Source organism: Atractosteus spatula (genome assembly GCF_055471065.1).
Source record: "Atractosteus spatula isolate fAtrSpa1 chromosome 10 unlocalized genomic scaffold, fAtrSpa1.hap1 SUPER_10_unloc_1, whole genome shotgun sequence".
NCBI lineage: Eukaryota > Metazoa > Chordata > Actinopteri > Semionotiformes > Lepisosteidae > Atractosteus > Atractosteus spatula.
Window position 1 is genome coordinate 928,334 of NW_028296612.1, and position 17,566 is coordinate 945,899.

The 17,566-nt window shown below is 47.5% G+C and overlaps 1 protein-coding gene across 1 annotated transcript; it reads right to left on the bottom strand.

Annotated features, from left to right (window-relative positions):
- Nucleotides 1-11,961: 11,961 nt before the first annotated feature.
- LOC148813340 (uncharacterized) lies at nt 11,962-14,936 on the bottom strand. Its single transcript, XM_088907965.1, has 4 exons — nt 14,888-14,936; nt 14,277-14,537; nt 13,702-13,989; nt 11,962-13,522 (listed from the first exon to the last, which is right to left on the bottom strand). The coding sequence occupies exons 1-4, from the start codon at nt 14,934-14,936 to the stop codon at nt 13,191-13,193; spliced, it is 930 nt and encodes a 309-aa protein (XP_088764091.1). The 3' UTR covers nt 11,962-13,190.
- Nucleotides 14,937-17,566: the final 2,630 nt, after the last annotated feature.

Genomic DNA, 17,566 nt, shown 5'->3' on the forward strand with positions numbered 1-17,566 from the left:
TTTGATTTCGGCATGTGAGGTCTCGATGTGTGTTTCTATGGAAGGAGTGTGCAGACTTTCTATAGACATTGTGATTTAAGGCGGGTTTTAACATGATTTGATAAACTGATATGGTTCTTTAATGACAAGGAGTAGGATAAGGTTTGTAGTGTTAAAGAATTAGGGGATCCAGCAGGAGACCCTGTTTTTACCTACCTGGCCTAAGAGATGTTCTGTCATTTCAGGGTTATTTGGGTTCAGCCTTCTATCCAGAGAGATTCTGACCTTCATCACCACCCTCTTCTCTACAGAGACAAGCAAAAGGAATGTGAAGACATAACAGACTGGTAGGTGGAACAGTATCTGCATGGAGTTGCGTCACATCTGCTCATGGCAGACAGCACCCCTAGTCTGGAATCAAACTCAGGGCTCCATCACCACAATGCTTACCACCACCACTATTTCCTTAATCAACTCTGTCTTCTTTTCTACTTCCTGACAGTATGAGGCCACAGCCAGACTAGTAAGCCCGGACTCTCGGACTTGTTCCGCTGGCGTTATAACCTACGATTCCCCTTGCAATGTTTCTTATTATTGCTTACATCTTTTTGCAATCAAACTTATTTAAATTCTTTTCTGTTTTAATGACCAGAACTGAAGCTGTGATCCAACTTCCAAGTTCAATAGTTGGGTCAAATTCTAATAATGGACAAAAACCAAAGCCAACCTGCATAAAAAGATACGGTACTTCCTACATTAACGTTAACTAAACGCTCAAGAAGTGACAGAGTTGGCTGGAGAGCAGCTCTGTCACAGCTCTCCCATTGTAGTTACAAGGAATGAGCCAGGGAGTCAGCTGCGAGGGTGACGTTGGAATGAAAGGAGGGGAGCTAGGGAAAACGAACACAGAGCTGTGATCAGCCAGGAAATATTGATATGTAAGAGAACGGAAATGCAAGTTTAGGACTTGACTGCCTCCCTAGTTTCTGATATGTAACACTATTTGTCATGGAATGGATTTGCAGCAGCAGAGCGCAATCCCATTTTTTTTTCCATCTCACATCATCTATCATCTCCCCTCCCACCCCTCGCTGCTTCCTTTCCTCCTTTCTGTCACATTGGGCGTGACCAGGGCACGCTGCAAAAACGGTCGAAACAAGCGCCCCAAAAACCCCAACCAAACACAAATGCTTACTCTTGGAACAGAAGAAGGAATACTCCTTGCTGCAGTCGTCGTCTCCCCACATTCCCGTTCTTCATCATACTCCTGCAGTCTTCGTTCAGGGGCTGTGCCTTGCCCCAGTGGCGGAAAGTGAGGCTCTCCCAATTGGACCACTTCCAGGGATCGAGGAACAAACCAATCCACACCCATGTGTTCAGCGCCTGCTTATTGACTATGGTGTTGTCACTCAGATTCCTTATGATGGCCAGGTCTGTGTATCGGTCCCGGCAGTTCTTCTGCGCTTTGGTCCAGTTCTTCTGTTCCTGGATCAGGGTGTACTGGAGCGCGGCGCCACTGCCGCCGGTCACGGGAAACATCCACCCACCCGTGAGAAAATTTCATTTCGTGATCCGGCCCGCTTTTTCTTAAAAGCTCGCAGGGGAGGGCTTGCCCTGCTTCGCGTTAGTAATTAATGTAGGAGGATCTGCTGAGCTTAACCTCCATTTGCCATAATGCAGCGTTTTGTGTCAACCACTGGCAAAAAAAATAATTCCAAACAAATGCATTTTGATTTCATGTTTTAACATCTTAAAACGTGAAAAAGTCCAGGATGGTGAATACTTTTTCACCTCCAGGCGGGAGTACGCACCAGCCACTGTATAATGTACTCATAACCCTTAAAAACAGTAAATAGTAATAGACAAGTACCTTACTCCTCTTGGAAATGGATTTTAAGCTTAATGGTGGAAGTCTGTTTTCACAGCTACTTTCCCGCTAAAGTTGCCCTCTTAACTCTTAACGTTGCGCCAGCACCTCGGTTCCCACTCAGGGTTACAGGTTTGGATAGATACATTAAGATAAAGCATGTGCAATGCATTCACCTTAAGACCTACAGACAATGAGGAGGGGCGACGCAAAGGATTGTGGTGTGTGATGTCATGGCACACTACACCGCCATCACAGAACACGCCCGGCCTGCTGAAAGAGGTGTTAGTGGGGCCACCAGGGGGCGCTCACCCTGCAGTCTGTGTGGGTCCTAATGCCCCAGTAGGCGCTGTCCACTGGATGAGACATAAAACCGAGGTCCTGACTCTCTGTCGTCATTAAAAATCCCATGGCGTTTCTCAGGGTGTAACTTCCCAGTGGCCTTTACCAATAATAATCCCCCTCTATGAACTGGCTTCATCACTCTGTTGTCCTCCCCACTGAAAGCCACAGTTCTTCTGCTGCTCGCACGGGGCATCGTTCCAGTTCCGAAAGCCGTAGCTCCCCTCCCCCTCGCCCGACGACCACCGCCAGCCGCCGCCGTCACAGTACAGTCCCAGCCAGGCCCGGCTTGAGGCAGGACCCCGGACCAGCTCCAGGAGACGCCAGGTGTCGGCCGGGATCAGGACTGATCACACCAGGACACACACACACACACACACACACACACACACACACACACACACACACACACACACACACACACACACACACACACACACACACACACACACACACACACACACACACACACACACAGGACACGACCCCAGTCCATCAAAGGACACACACACACCCTGAACACGACCCCAGTCCATCAAAGGACACTCACACACCCTGGACAGGACCCTAGGCCATCACAGGACACACACAGACGCACACACTCACATACACTGGACAGGATGTGCACACACACAGATACAGACACTTACACCAGGGCCAGGTTTCTCAGAAGCTAATGAACCTACCAACATGCAAACTCCACACAGACAGCACCACAAGTTCAGAATTGAACCCAGGGCCCCAGTGCTGTGTAGAAGTGTTAACCACAGCGCTGGATTATTTCCTAGGAGGAATTTCCAAAATAAATTCTGGGCAAATGATTTTAATTATTCTTATCCTTATTTTGCATAGGGCTACATAACCCTACAATTGCTATTATGAACAGGCTGGTTAAATGAGACAGTGTTAGGGTTGGAGTTTAAAAAGCAGAATCAACACATAGTGCAGTATTATTGTTGTTATGAGACAGGCATGCTGTTCCTTGGGCTGGGACAGGAGATCACACACTGTATTATTATTATTATTACTATTGAGAGACAGGCTGACTGTCTGTTCCTCAGGCTGGGACAGGAGATCGCACACTATATTATTACACTGTTATGTTATGTATAGTGTATATTATATTGCCCTGGTCTGAGTGTGTGCATGCTGGTGTGTATGTGAACTACATTACACAGCTGTGTCATCAGCAAAGCCGACATCCAGAAGACAAGTTCGTTTTGTCACCTGAATTATCAATGAGAAAATTTCTAGGTGTCATCCAGGCTCCTTTAACATAGCCCACGTCCGCAAGACCTGTAGCGACCTTCAAGGGCTGTTAACAGAAGAGAGCAGAGAGCTTGGCTCAGAAAGGCCCCATTTAGAACCAGTGAATGAACTTGAAGCCCACATACTGTACCTCAAATTCTCCCCCCCCCCCCTTCAGTATGGAAACGGCTGTCCGTGTCGCCTGTGACCAGGGCAGTCCATTCAGATAACTGGAGATATGCATTCAAATATGACATCTTATCTCGCTCTATCTCCCCACTGACTCCAGTGGCTCTTAAAGTGCAAAAAATTGAACCCTTGTTAATTTCTTATGCGGCTGATGCGATATTCATGAATCCACAGCTGTGATCTTTAAAAAATGCAAAGTTGTTTTCATTCACCCTTGCTAGGCTACTGTCAGTTGTTTTCCTGGAGACCAATATGACTGTCCAGAACAATGCGGTCATGATTCGATTCGATTCGATTCAATTTCAAGCTTTAGTGTCCCCAGGGGAAATTTGTTTTCCGGCCCAGTCAAAGACAACGCAATGACAAATACACACCATCAAAAGGGATTTGTCTCAAGACAGAAACAGAACTGAGAACAGTCCCTCTGTCTCAGCTACACGCTCTGACTCTCGCTCATGTTAATGTGTATCAGAAAAAACTGTTTGTTTTTTTTGAGAAAGGGTGTAATGTAGCGGCCTCAGAATAAATATTTTTCTTTTTTTGTTTAACAATGAGAGGATTTACAAATACTACACAAAATAAGAACTACTGCTTTCACCTTCCGGTTGTTTTTATTATATAAAATATTTACATTATGCCAGCACAGATAAACACGGTCTTTCAAAGAAATAATGTCACAGACCCGTTTTAATGATTACTTTAAGAGCAGCTCTGTACATATTTCGTTACTTAATGCTGTAAACATATTTTCCATTATAAACTCACCGGAAATTTTTGTGGGTCAGTATTATTATATCCAGGGTTGTAAATATGCATTTAACGACAAAAAAATACTTTCTTTGCACCATTTAATGGGCTTTGAAACCTCATGTTAAAGCACCGGTTTATCCCATAAAAAACAGAAACTGAACCAAACAATGGATTTGTGTATAAAACCGACCCGAGCTGAAATATCCAATGTCTTTAAGCACAGACACACACTGCTGGGTCTTTAACTTTTAACAGCCCACAACAGACACATCCGACTACACGTGTGTATTTGCTTACAACGCGACGCTTCTCAGTTCCCCAAACGTTTTGAAATCGTTTCTCAAAATAAACACAAATGCCTCTAATCACGAACATTAACGTTTGTTTTCAAAGCAATTAGACTATTTTGTAATAAACGAGTCAACACTGACCAAGGCACTTCAGACAGGAACTGCCCAACAGGCAAATAAAATACATTTTTACCCGCAAAATCAAAACAACACCACGGACTAAACACCACAAAACACAAGACAGCCTAAACTTTGTAGAACCGTGTTGTGGCACCAGATACAACCGCACAAAGCAAGCGAACCTCTTTCACAGAAATATTCACCTCGCGTTTCAGTTTAAAACACGCCAAAGCACATCGCTCATGTATCAGCTTTCCAGCAAATGTCCTCTAAATTACCTAAAAACGCTTCCCCTTACCTTGGAAACAACGTTTTAGAACAGTTTAAAACACGACAGAGCATATCGATAACTTACCGGTAACATTTAAAGCAAAGGTTTGCTAAAGGTGCATCAAAACGGTTTCCTTCACCTCCTTCACCGGTTTGTTCTCGCAGTAAAAGCAGCGCACCTGCTCGCCTGAACACGCCTCACAGCCGGAATGACGACCAGCCCCTCCCACCGGCTCAAATAGCCCGGCTGTGGAAACCGCTCCTCTAACAGGTGGAAACCTCTGTCACTCAGCGACCTCTGGCCAATCAGAGACTGGTCTCCATCGCGCACCCGCCCGCTGTGCTTTCCCACCCTGTTTCTCATTAAGACCTCAGTCCAGCTCACGGTCACCTGCACAGGTGCGATGACAGGCTTATGCGCGTGTAGGCTCCAGGACAGAGACATTGAGGAAACACCAAAAACACAAACACACAGCAGCAGCAACAAGGAGTTGAATAACACACATCTTTAAAAAGAGAGCATCGGTGTGAGCCGGCGGTGGGGTAGAGTTCAGAACTTGAGTCACTTGGGAGAAAACACAGAAACGTGCAAGTAAAAAAAAAGGGTAAAATCGCTTTTTTAACTGAAAATAAGCCCCATGTAGGACCAGCAGTAGTGAGGTACAACATCAAAATAATACATCAATTAAATCATCTAAGGGGGTCTCTTTAATTCAAGACCCCAGCCCAGCCTGCACTCAGCTCCCTGTAAGTGCCCAGCAGTCTGATCCTCTCCAGGTGTGACAGTGCAGCAGTCTGATCCGCTCCAGGTGTGACAGTGCAGCAGTAGATCCGCTCCAGGTGTTACAGTGCAGCAGTCTGATCCACTCCTGGTTTTGCAGTGTTGTCAGACTCCCAGTGCGCAGCAGTCTGATCCTCTCCAGGTGTGACAGTGCAGCAGTAGATCTGCTCCAGGTGTTACAGTGCAGCAGTCTGGTCCACTCCTGGTTTTGCAGTGTTGTCAGACTCCCAGTGCCCAGCAGTCTGATCCGCTCCAGGTGTGACAGTGTAGTCAGACTCCCAGTGTGCAGGAGTCTGACCCACTCCAGGTTTGACAGTGCTGTCAGTCAGACTCCCAGTGCGCAGCAGTCTGATCCGCTCCAGGTGTGACAGTGCTATCAGACCCCCAGTGCACAGCAGTCTGATCCGCTCCAGGTGTGACAGTGCTGTCAGACTCCCAGTGCACAGCAGTCTGATCCGCTCCAGGTGTGACAGTGCTGTCAGTCAGACTCCCAGTCCGCAGCAGTCTGATCCACTCCAGGTGTGACAGTGCTGTTAGACCCCCAGTGCACAGCAGTCTGATCAGCTCCAGGTGTGACAGTGCTGTCAGACTCCCAGTATGCAGCAGTCTGATCCGCTCCAGGTGTGACAGTGCTGTCAGACTCCCAGTGCGCAGCAGTCTGATCAGCTCCAGGTGTGACAGTGCTGTCAGACTCCCAGTGCGCAGCAGTCTGATCCACTCCAGGTGTGACAGTGCTGTCAGACTCCCAGTGTGCAGCAGTCTGATCCACTCCTGGTGTGACAGTGCTGTCAGACTCCCAGTGCACAGCAGTCTGATCCGCTCCAGGTGTGACAGTGCTGTCAGACTCCCAGTATGCAGCAGTCTGATCCACTCCAGGTGTGACAGTGCTGTCAGACTCCCAGTGTGCAGCAGTCTGATCCGCTCCAGGTGTGACAGTGCTGTCAGTCAGACTCCCAGTGCGCAGCAGTCTGATCCACTCCAGATGTGACAGTGCTGTCAGACTCCCAGTGTGCAGCAGTCTGATCCGCTCCAGGTGTGACAGTGCTGTCAGTCAGACTCCCAGTGTGCAGCAGTCTGATCCACTCCAGGTGTGACAGTGCTGTCAGTCAGACTCCCAGTGCGCAGCAGTCTGATCCACTCCAGATGTGACAGTGCTGTCAGACTCCCAGTGCGCAGCAGTCTGATCCACTCCAGATGTGACAGTGCTGTCAGACTCCCAGTGCGCAGCAGTCTGATCCGCTCCAGGTGTGACAGTGCTGTCAGTCAGACTCCCAGTGCGCAGCAGTCTGATCCGCTCCAGGTGTGACAGTGCTGTCAGTCAGACTCCCAGTGCGCAGCAGTCTGATTCGCTCCTGGTTTTACAGTGTTATCAAGGACTCAATCCTATAAGAGCTCTTCAGGCATTCTGAATGTGTCACAGCCCTCTCACCGTCTAATTCTGAGCCTTTCACACACAAGCCCAACACTAGTGACACTGAGCCCAACAGTTAATTTCCCAATCCCAGCTCCACCCAACCACAGCCCTCATCCCACTACACTCAGAAACCCAGGATCCGTCTCACCACCACACTGACCTGCAGGAGGATATGCCTCACTTCCCTGGAGGGGTGTCAACATCACACCTGCCTTCCCTGGGGGATGATGGAGGACTGGTTCCCCTCGGACAGGAGCTGGGCGCCCTGCGTGTGCGGTTCTGCAGGCTGGACGGCCGTCAGGAGACGTGGAGAGACGCCACAGCCCCCCGTCAGTCTCGTTTCCCCTGGACTCTGTCTCCTTCTGCAGCGCGAGTCTGCAGGGCGCCGCTGGGCTCCGAGCAGCAGAACTGGGAGTCTGGACAAGAGGACAGCGCCGCCGGGCTCCGAGCAGCAGGACTGGGAGTCTGGACAAGAGGACAGCGCCGCTGGGCTCCGAGCGGCAGGACTGGGAGTCTGGACAAGAGGACAGCGCCGCTGGGCTCCGAGCGGCAGGACTGGGAGTCTGGACAAGAGGACAGCGCCGCTGGGCTCCGAGCGGCAGGACTGGGAGTCTGGACAAGAGGACAGCGCCGCTGGGCTCCGAGCGGCAGGACTGGGAGTCTGGACGAGAGGACAGCGCCGCTGGGCTCCGAGCGGCAGGACTGGGAGTCTGGACAAGAGGACAGCGCCGCTGGGCTCCGAGCGGCAGGACTGGGAGTCTGGACGAGAGGACCACTCCCACTCTCCTCACGGAGGTCAAGACCACCGAGATCTCAGGGAGAGCGCGTCTGGCCCCTGGGGGCCGGGGTTCGAGTACAGAGCGGGCTCCCAGGCCCAGGTCTCCCAGGTGACTGACTCTTCTCGGCTCGGGGACGAGGGACAGCGGCTCTCGGGCTCCCCCCCAGAGAGACCGGAAAACTGGGACTGGGAGCTTCCGAAATAAGAACGCCTTCCGGAGACAAAGGACAAACAAGCCTGTTGTATCATGTTTTTTTTCTTTTATTGACAAATTAAAAAAATCTTTGACAACAGTTGTTTCAAACAGAACTGGTGTCAGTAGTGATTAAAGTTCTCTTCTGAACGAAGACTGTTCCAGGTGTCCTGTCCAGCCTCAGGTTTGGCGAAAAGGTATCTGGAATATCACAGCAGCAGTATTGCATATTCTAGAACGTATTTTAAGTGTCTGCTGTGTGTTAAAAATGTACAACTTGGCTCGTTCCATCTCCTTCTGCTCTGAATCTGAATTTGATCAAGTCTCCATATTAAAGCAACATTTTTTTTATCTCGGGCACTTGTAAACACTGCCAGTGCACAAAGACAGCGCTTGAAGAATAACAGAACACCAACACGAGGATGCTGGTAGTTAATGGCTCATTGATGTCTTGGCCTCTTTGGCAAGGATCTGCTTCAACCACAGGGCTGGGCAGCTTGTCCCCCACCCCCACCACCCTCTGTGTACAGAAGAGCCTCCTGTCCTGACTGGAGGAGCTCACCCAGCTGTGTCTGGAGAAAAGCCAGGGTATCGGCTTTAACCACAGGGATGGGCAGCCTGTCCCCCCCCCCCACCACCCCTCCAGACAATACCTTCTGACTCGCTATCCAGCTGAAGGAAATGACATGAATATATATACACACCAAGACAATCTCTATTAAATTGAAAACTAAACCTTCACAGATCGTAAACCTACAATCACCGTTCAGCATCCCTTTGGTCAATGGCTTTGGAACAGTAGCAACTTACAATTATAATATTCTTACAACATTTTACAAAGACGTAGACAAAGACAATAAAAACCACAATGAAAAACAAAGAAGTGCCCGACTCCGTGACAGCAGAGCTGAAACCAGGTTTTAAACCCCACATGGATCTGACAGCTCCCTCAGTACAACTATGAACACTGAGCACCTCACACACTCAGTTCAGTGCACAAGTAGCCCTGTAGCTCCATGAAATAGTTTTTCAAGAACACTTTTACTTCGTCTAGGTCTGTTCTTCCCTTCATTACAACCAGTGAACATTTTCCTCAGTTTGCACAACAGCAGACTAAATGTAATACAATTTCAATGAATCTGTCATCTGAGCAAACAAAATATAACATCATAATATAAAATATAACAAAATGCTATTTATCACTGCGACACAACAGAACACACATCACCGCTGTGCAGGCATCGCTGCAACAGCTTCCAGTTGGTAATAGCATACAGCTTAAAATCAGTGCGGATGGGACCTCCCCAAATCATTTTCTATTACCCTGAAATAATGAAAACAGCAAAAGACATCTTAAATATAAAACATAGCACAAAAACAACAATATAAAAATACTGAAAATAACAAATAAACATTCAACGGTTATGTTTTTCATCACACTACAGGGGAAATCATATCTTGGCATCTAATCTTTTGGCAGTGTTATAATGAACAGCTGTTACCTAATTAACAGGACAGGCCCTTAACTACTGAACTGCCATTCGAACCCCTGATCAGCTTACAAGAAGTACATAGAGAATCCTTTTTATTCCGATAAGTTACTGTATAAATTATGGTTTGTTGCATAAAATATTTTATATTAAAACTCTAAATAAAGGTGTTAGTGGGGCCAGCAGGGGGCGCTCTCACCCTGGGGTCCATGTGGGTCCTGATGCCCCAGTATAGTGATGGGGACACTGGACTGTAAACAGGCGCCGTCCTTCAGATGAGACGTAAAACCGAGGTCCTGACTCTGTGCTCATAAACAATACCAGAGGGTCTCTCGAGAAGAGTAGGGGTGTTACCCCAGTGTCCTGGCCTAATTCCTAATAACCCCCCTCTCTGAACTGGCTCCATCACTCTGCTCTCCTCCCCACTGAGAGCTGGTGTGTGGGGAGCGATCTGGCGCACTATGGCTGCCGTCGCATCATCCAGGTGGGGTACACACTGGTGGGGGTGGAGGGGATCCCCATTACCTGTAAAGCGTCCAGAAAAGCGCTATATAAATGTAAGTAATTATTATTAAATTAAAGTTTATTTTTCCATCTCTTATATCTGTAGTATTTTTTTACATTTGAGATCTGTGTATCCGGAATCACTTCTATATGTAAAGTGCTTTAAAGCTCTTTGAGCAATATAAAAAACTCCCAGGGGTGCAGATCTCTCTAATACTCTGTAAAAGACTGACTTTAACCTGTGCACAAACTAATCCAGCATTTAAAGAGACAAATACATCTCTCATCAGTGCATAATCCAGCCTGGAGTGTGTGATGCTTCCAGTAACACATCTAGAGACGTTGTATCAGTGCAATGCTTTTAAAACACTCTGATTCATTCAGTGCTGAACGTTACACATCAAAAATAACTTCCAAGGAATTGTCTAAACCCGACAAAACTCTGGTTTCAGCTCAGTTCCCAGAAAGAGCAGGAGAACGGTCTAACACCTGTTCCCTCTCACAGTCTTCTGCTCCCTCTCTCTCCAACTTTTCCAGTGCTATATTCCCAAAATCCCACAGGACACAGAGGCATCTAGGCTTCTGGTACCTCGCGCTTTGGTTCCTGAAAAACAGCGGAGCCGATACTCCAGTGTTTAGACACGGTCAGTAAAATGCACCATCCCAGATCAAGATCAGCGCTGCAGGGAACTGGGGGAGGTATTGAGCCTGACAGACCGGCGGATCTGAGGAAGTCAGGACAACGAGGATTCGAGGGAGGAGAGCAGAAGACTGTCGCTGTGGAGTCAGAGTGCAAAGAGCTTCGTACTGTGTCAGTGAAGGGCACACCCTGTAGACCATCACAGACTCCTGCTGGGGTCGTCCCTCAGCACCGCGGATCAGTCTGGAGACAGCGCCGAGCAGCTGCTGTTAACACAAGGAGCTGTGGACCAGAACACTGAGCAGAATACATAACACACCCCCAGCCTGAAGGGATGTACCTCAAGCACCTCCTACTGGATACGTACAGGAAAAACAATAATGCAATATTGATAACTTATCGTTCTTCCTAAAGGACCCGAAGGTGCTTCACACATAGGAGGGCACTGTTCACCCGTGAACCTCAGACTGTTCAAGCTCTGATCTAGAAAGGAATGAGGGCAGGACACTGACTATGAATACTGCTCAGCTGTTTCTAACTAATACTCATAAGAATTGAAAGAACACTGTTGGCATTAATTGATTATTAATACTGCTTTTCCTTCATTTGGCCCTTGTCTTTCCAAACAATCCCAGGGTGTTTCATGTGTAGGAGGGGACAGTTCAAGCTCAGATACAGCCGGGACTCTGGGACAGTGGGACTCCACACCCCTGCTCCTACAATCACTGTCTCTGGGATCTTTAACGAATAAGCAGGCGGGACCTCAGCTGTAATCCTCCTTTGATCTAGTTCTGACCTCCTACAGCTCAGTGTCCCTGGTCCTCTCTAGTACAGAAATGACACCAGGCAGAGCGCCGCCTACTGGTCCACCAGCACTAGGTGGTTTTTGTTACCGTGGTACGGGCTGGGTCCAGCCTGGCCTGGCTCTCCACAGCCCAACTGGATCCAGCCCCCCTGTAGTAAGACTGCTCCCCAGGCAGCCCCACAGTGGGGAAACCAGAGAGTGGGCTCACTGGTAACCACAGCTGAGCAGTACTGTCTGTCCAGTAATAAGAGGAACACGTGCACAAGCACAGAAAGCACATCAATTCACTTGACATCCGGAACAAAATCCTACCGTTTGATTCTGCCCTACATGGTACACGATGTGTCTCCCTTGTTTGACTATTTCAATGGGTCTCTGACTGTCCTGTAGGTGTTAATGAGGAGATACGCACAGAGGCAATGTGTCAGTCTTAAGGCACAGTGAAGTGTAACATACATTAATGCTCAAATGTCCATTAATGCTCTTTCACCTAACCACTTTCTAGTGTAGAATATCACTTAATTACTGTAGAATAGCACCCAGTACTGAAATGTGTAATTAAGAGCTCCAGTTGTGTGTTCATGACAGATAGGGCCCATTTAACTTCGTACCACAGTTAAGATACCACTGCAAGGTTGTGGAAACGAGCCTGAAAGACAGAAACTACGTTCATTCTGGCAAATCTATTCTACCGCTGCGCTGAGAGTGCTAACAGCATGGCCTCCTAATACCCCCCCTCTCTGAACTGGCTCCATCCCTCTGCTCTCCTCCCCACTGAGAGCTGCTGTGTGGGGAGAGGACTGGTGGGGCTGCACACTGGGGGGGCTGGAGGGGATCCCCCTGACCTGGGAAGAGCTCGGAGTGGAGCTCTAGACGTGTGAGGAGTTATTAATTATTATTGTTAAATCCAAGGGGGAAATCTGGCCAGGGCGCTGAGCTCTTCTCCTCAGTAGACCCCTCTCTCGTGGCTTCAGCACAGATCCCCTCTGGGCCTGGGGGGGGTTCATCAGTTCATCAGTCCAGGTCGTCCGGGTGCATAAAATTAAGGCTCTGGGTGTCCAGCAGTTGAGCAACGTTGGCCTTTCACATTATTCTGAGGAGCTGCTCAGCTCTGTAGGAATGTTTCTGTGTCTGTGAGGCAGCAGAGGCGTCGCTCGACACTGTTTTGTCCTATAACTACTGCTGGAAAGGGCAGGGGGTGAGGGAGATGTTAAAAACAATAAAGTGTCACATGAACGACACTTCTCAGGGCTTTGGGAATGTTTAAATTGTACATTGGAGCTTACTGTACTCTGCCAAATTAAATTCCATCACCTGCTGTCAGCTTGTGGGAAAAGCATTTCATTGGCGACAAGCACTGCTGGGAGTTGTAGTGTTGTGCATTGATATAAAAAATAATGCCTGATTGATTGATTGAAGCAACTGGAAGAAAACCCACATTAACGTTGGGAGAGAACATACAAACTCTACACACGGAGACCTACACTTGATCCCAGGAACTCACACATCAGGATTCTCCCCATCCCACTGTCAATGCTTAGTGTAACAGGACTCCTCCTGCTGGGATCCATCAGACTGGGGCTTGGCTGGAGACTGGGGGAACTGTGGTGTTACCAGAGGGTCTGCAGGCCCTGGGTCATCTGGGCGATTTCCAGCAGCTCCGTTTCCCAGCAGCTCCACATCAGACCCAGGGGAACTCCGAGGCGATGGCCCTGCTCTGCTGGAGCCCTTAACGAAGAAGGCTGCGAGACTCTGACCTGACCGCAGGTGTCTGACCAGCACAGATATAACCCCAGCAGCCACGAGCACAACCAGGATCACGATACCGACAATCACAGGAGCCAGCCAAGTGGAGTCAGAGTCTGGAAAACATCCAATAAACCAGCTTAACAACCGACTTCATGCAACAGACAGATTTCAGGACCAGGACGAGCATCTTTAACTACAGACAGCTGAGTAATTCAGAAACAGGACGACGTTAACACATGCTCTGTCACAGCCTATTGTACAGCAAATGAATGTGCTCTGTCTCCTGTCCTACCTTCCACACGGACTCTCACAGTGCTGATGATCCTGTCGGCCCTGAGGTCCAGTACTGTGTAAGAGCCCTGATCACTGAAGGAGACTCCAGACAGCTGGAGAGTCTCGTCCTGGACGGAGACTCTGGGTTTGTAGTGCTGGTCTGGGGTCACTGAGCTCTTCCCTACAGCACACACCAGCACAGAGTCTCCAGAGCCCTCAGGGGTAAACTGAACCTTCACAGACCCTCTGGTGTAGAGACGGATGTTCAGAGGGTGTCCATTAGTGACAGTGACATTCTCCTCATGACCTGCACACAGAACAAGAATGAACATTTGAAGTGACAAAAAGACAGGTCTGCACCACTTTGCCCTCCTGCCTCAGTTTCGTGAAAACAGTTCCCACTTCCTGGCACTGTAACCTATGTTAGACTCTTGTTCTCCCTGGACAGATTAGCAACAAGAGTATAAAGGACACAGGACAATACTGCAGGAAGTGTTCTTTGTCTATCAAGTGGGATGGTTCACTTCACACATATTTTCCAGAACTTAGTTCAATCTGCATTAATACCTGCAGCAAAACACAGGACGTATCTACCTGTGACAGACAGGCGCACCTCTCCAAGGAATTTTCTGGTATGGTCCAGGTCTATATATCGGCACTCATAGATATGTTCTTGAGCGAATGTCACATTGTGCACAGTCAGGGAAAAGTCCCCCTGGCCAATCAGCTCTCTGGAGATTTCAGCTGCTGTCTCGAACCCGGCGCCAGGGTAGACCACTTCACTGAAGAACTCCAGCACAGGATCGTCTTTGTCCGTGTCCCATCTGAAGTGTATCAGCTTAAAGTAGAGTTTCCCTTACAGGGCAAAATGACAGAGCCGCCATATTTCACTACCACCGAGAGAGGATCTGAGGAGACAGAGTAGATATTCAGAGACACAGCGACACAGCTAGACACCCCCTCATTTTAGTCTGAAGGGAGTGTCCCACACTGACAGGCTGGAGGAACTGAGTCTCTTTAGTCTGGAGACAGAGTAGATATTCAGAGACACAGCGACACAGCTAGACACATCCTGCAGAGGAACAGAAAAACACAACTCTACAGCACCTAGAACTGTGTGAGATACCAGACACACCCATACCTCTGAATGCAAGACGGGTTATAAATCAGACATTATTTTCTAGATATGATTTCAAAGCCCTTACCGTTCAGAACACTCCCGACCAGAAACAACAGAAGTGTTATCCTCTTCATGATTAAAGATCTGCAAAACAGACAGAAATAGCGTAATGACAAGAGCAGAAGTCATGACGACAGCAGAGGTGGCCCACAGTGATATTCATCTTACGTGGAGTGGGGTATTTTATTGAGAGTGTGGGGGTGATCAGGTGATGTCAGCACACTGTCACGGCGTTAAGGCTCCTAATTTTAGCACTAATGGCCACCCCGCGCAGGTCAGTGAACGGACACCTCTCGTCACAGAGCATAGATGCGAAAGCAAAATTGCAGGTGTGCAAATTCACGCAGAACAAACTTGATGTCTGAAGCTCTGTCTTTGCAAAAGGTGAATCCGAGTCAAATATACCAGCACAGGTGTAGCGCCCCTGAAGAGGGAAATGATACCATAATACAAAATACATCAATAATACTTTGTACACAAAGAAAAATACGTTGAAAGTTACAAAAATGCTTCTTAACGTTTCGTACATATTTTTTTAAAAATATTCCACATGATGCCTTATTCAGTCTTGTCTTTAGGATATTACACGTTTCAGTAAGGACTGGTGGGGTGCTGGGGGTGTTGTCATTGGAGTTTGTTATCCTTCTCGGAAGTGGGAAACGGGTGGAGGTGGGGGTCGAGGGATCCGATGAGATGCGTTATCGAAGGAACACGAGGAGGAGCTGCTGCCCAGAAACATTCCTTCACTTTTTTGATGTTGTCAGCAAAGATAAACTGCAGACAGCAAAGAGGAAAAGATCATTATCCCTGTCTCTCTCACACCTGAAGAGGGCTCCACAGCCAAAACACTGCGTTTCCTTTCCTCTCTTTTCAGCAGGGATAAACCTTTACTTGTTCCTTTCCAGCCTACGCCTGCTGACGCGGCTGCCCGCCTGATATATACCATCCCTCTAATCACAGCTATGAATGTGCACTGTGGCCATTTTTCCCTTGATTATTTATTCTGGCATTGAAGCACATTTTATGTCATGCCGAAGTGTCCCAAGCACTGAAAAACAGACGTTTTCATTCAGGAAGTGAGACAATGACGAATCACTATGAACTGCAGTTAGCCTGCCCTGATCTAGGTTTCCTATACATATATATTTCCTATATATATATACGTTTTTATAATCGGCAATCGCCTTTTCCCAGTGGAAGTTCGTGTTATTGTAAGTTTCTTTTAATTGGTTTGCGATTTTCTGAAATATATTCCATACAAAAATACGACTTGGACAGTCGCTATTTATTTGGATATTCCCTTTTCAGCGAGGATATGTTCAGTAATCCATCCGGATTAGTACATTTAAAAATGACTGTAGAGCGAAAGGCGACATAACATCACTTCGGAAACGGAAAAAAATGTTTGTTAAAAGACACTGTTCGTAATAAAAACTGGACATTGTTTATCCAGTTCAAGAGATTTATACAAAAGAAACACTTTACCTTTAATTCCTCCGAAAAAAAATCCTTCGTGAAAATTCAAGAACGTCTCTTATGCATAAAATCCGATCGCCCGAAAAAAAGAAAAAAATGAAGACATTTGACTGTCAATGTCCAGAAACAGAAACAATATATGAAGTATCTTAAATGTTCGATACAAAACTGTTTCTGCTACTACTTAGGCATATAATTAGATCCCACAACCGAAACTAAAAGTAATTTGAAAACGAGTTTGCCGAAAGTTAAAACGAACTTTTTTTCTATTGTCTTCTGAGTTATGTAACAGAAAGACGTTCTGTTATGTAGTTAGACGACATACAGTATGTCCATCTCCTTCACAACTCGACCGCTGTCCAGCTCAAACTGGGGGTTTGATTTCGTACACAAATGGTGGCTAACAGACCTTCTCTTCCTGAAATCGCACAAACCGTTCAGTAGGATGTTATGTTCATGTTACGCAGTACAATATTCTCGAAGCTCCGCCGCCCTCAATTGAAGGTGTTAATCTTTGCCAGACACCGGTTGGAAGAAGCTTATTTTTGCCAGAGGACAACATTTCTACCACTGAAAAACTCTTGTGTGAGGGGTGTGGCTGGGGTCAAGCAGCCTCAAACCCGCTCTGTGTTGTGGGCTCCCCACCCAGCACTACGGATTTACCATAATGACGACGCTCTCGCCGCAGTACAATGACTGGACAGTCTGATTTTTCAGCTTTAAGAAGGAGGGAAAACCTCAAGCACACAGTCGGGGGCTTGTTACCCGCTCTGGAGCACAAATCGTCTCTTTGTAGACAATGTGTTGGAGTTGGCCCAGCTGAGGAGTAATTTAACATCGGCGGGAGAAATCCTTCCATTGTCGCGTTTTGAGATCAGGATTTGCAATCAGAGTTTTAGATCCGAGATCACACCGGCTCGTGGTGCCGCGGCATGGAAAGAGCACCAGAAGTCTCATTATATTCAGAAGCTTGATGAACAAATGACAAGCTTGTTGTCTTAGAAAACATGTGGTGCTCGTGTAGGGTTGTTGCCAGTTCTCACCAGACTGGAGTCTGTCCTGTATCTCGGATTCTGAAGAAGGCTCCACGGCCGAAACGTTGTGTTCTCTTTCTTCTTTTTTTCAGCATGGAATAAACCTATTACTTGTTGCATATTTTATTAGTAGGTGATTAAGTGATAAAAGCTCAAAATCATATTCTCAGTCGTTAAAATGCATCGTTTAGCAG

Excerpts from the sequence above, each read along its gene's own strand:
- LOC148813340 (XM_088907965.1), bottom strand. The coding sequence starts at position 14,936 with ATGAAGAGGATAACACTTCTGTTGTTTCTGGTCGGGAGTGTTCTGAAC. Across the intron at positions 14,538-14,887 it reads GGTCGGGAGTGTTCTGAACG|GGAAACTCTACTTTAAGCTG; the intron begins GTAAGGGCTTTG and ends TTGCCCTGTAAG. Across the intron at positions 13,523-13,701 it reads TGTGAGAGTCCGTGTGGAAG|ACTCTGACTCCACTTGGCTG; the intron begins GTAGGACAGGAG and ends GATGTTTTCCAG.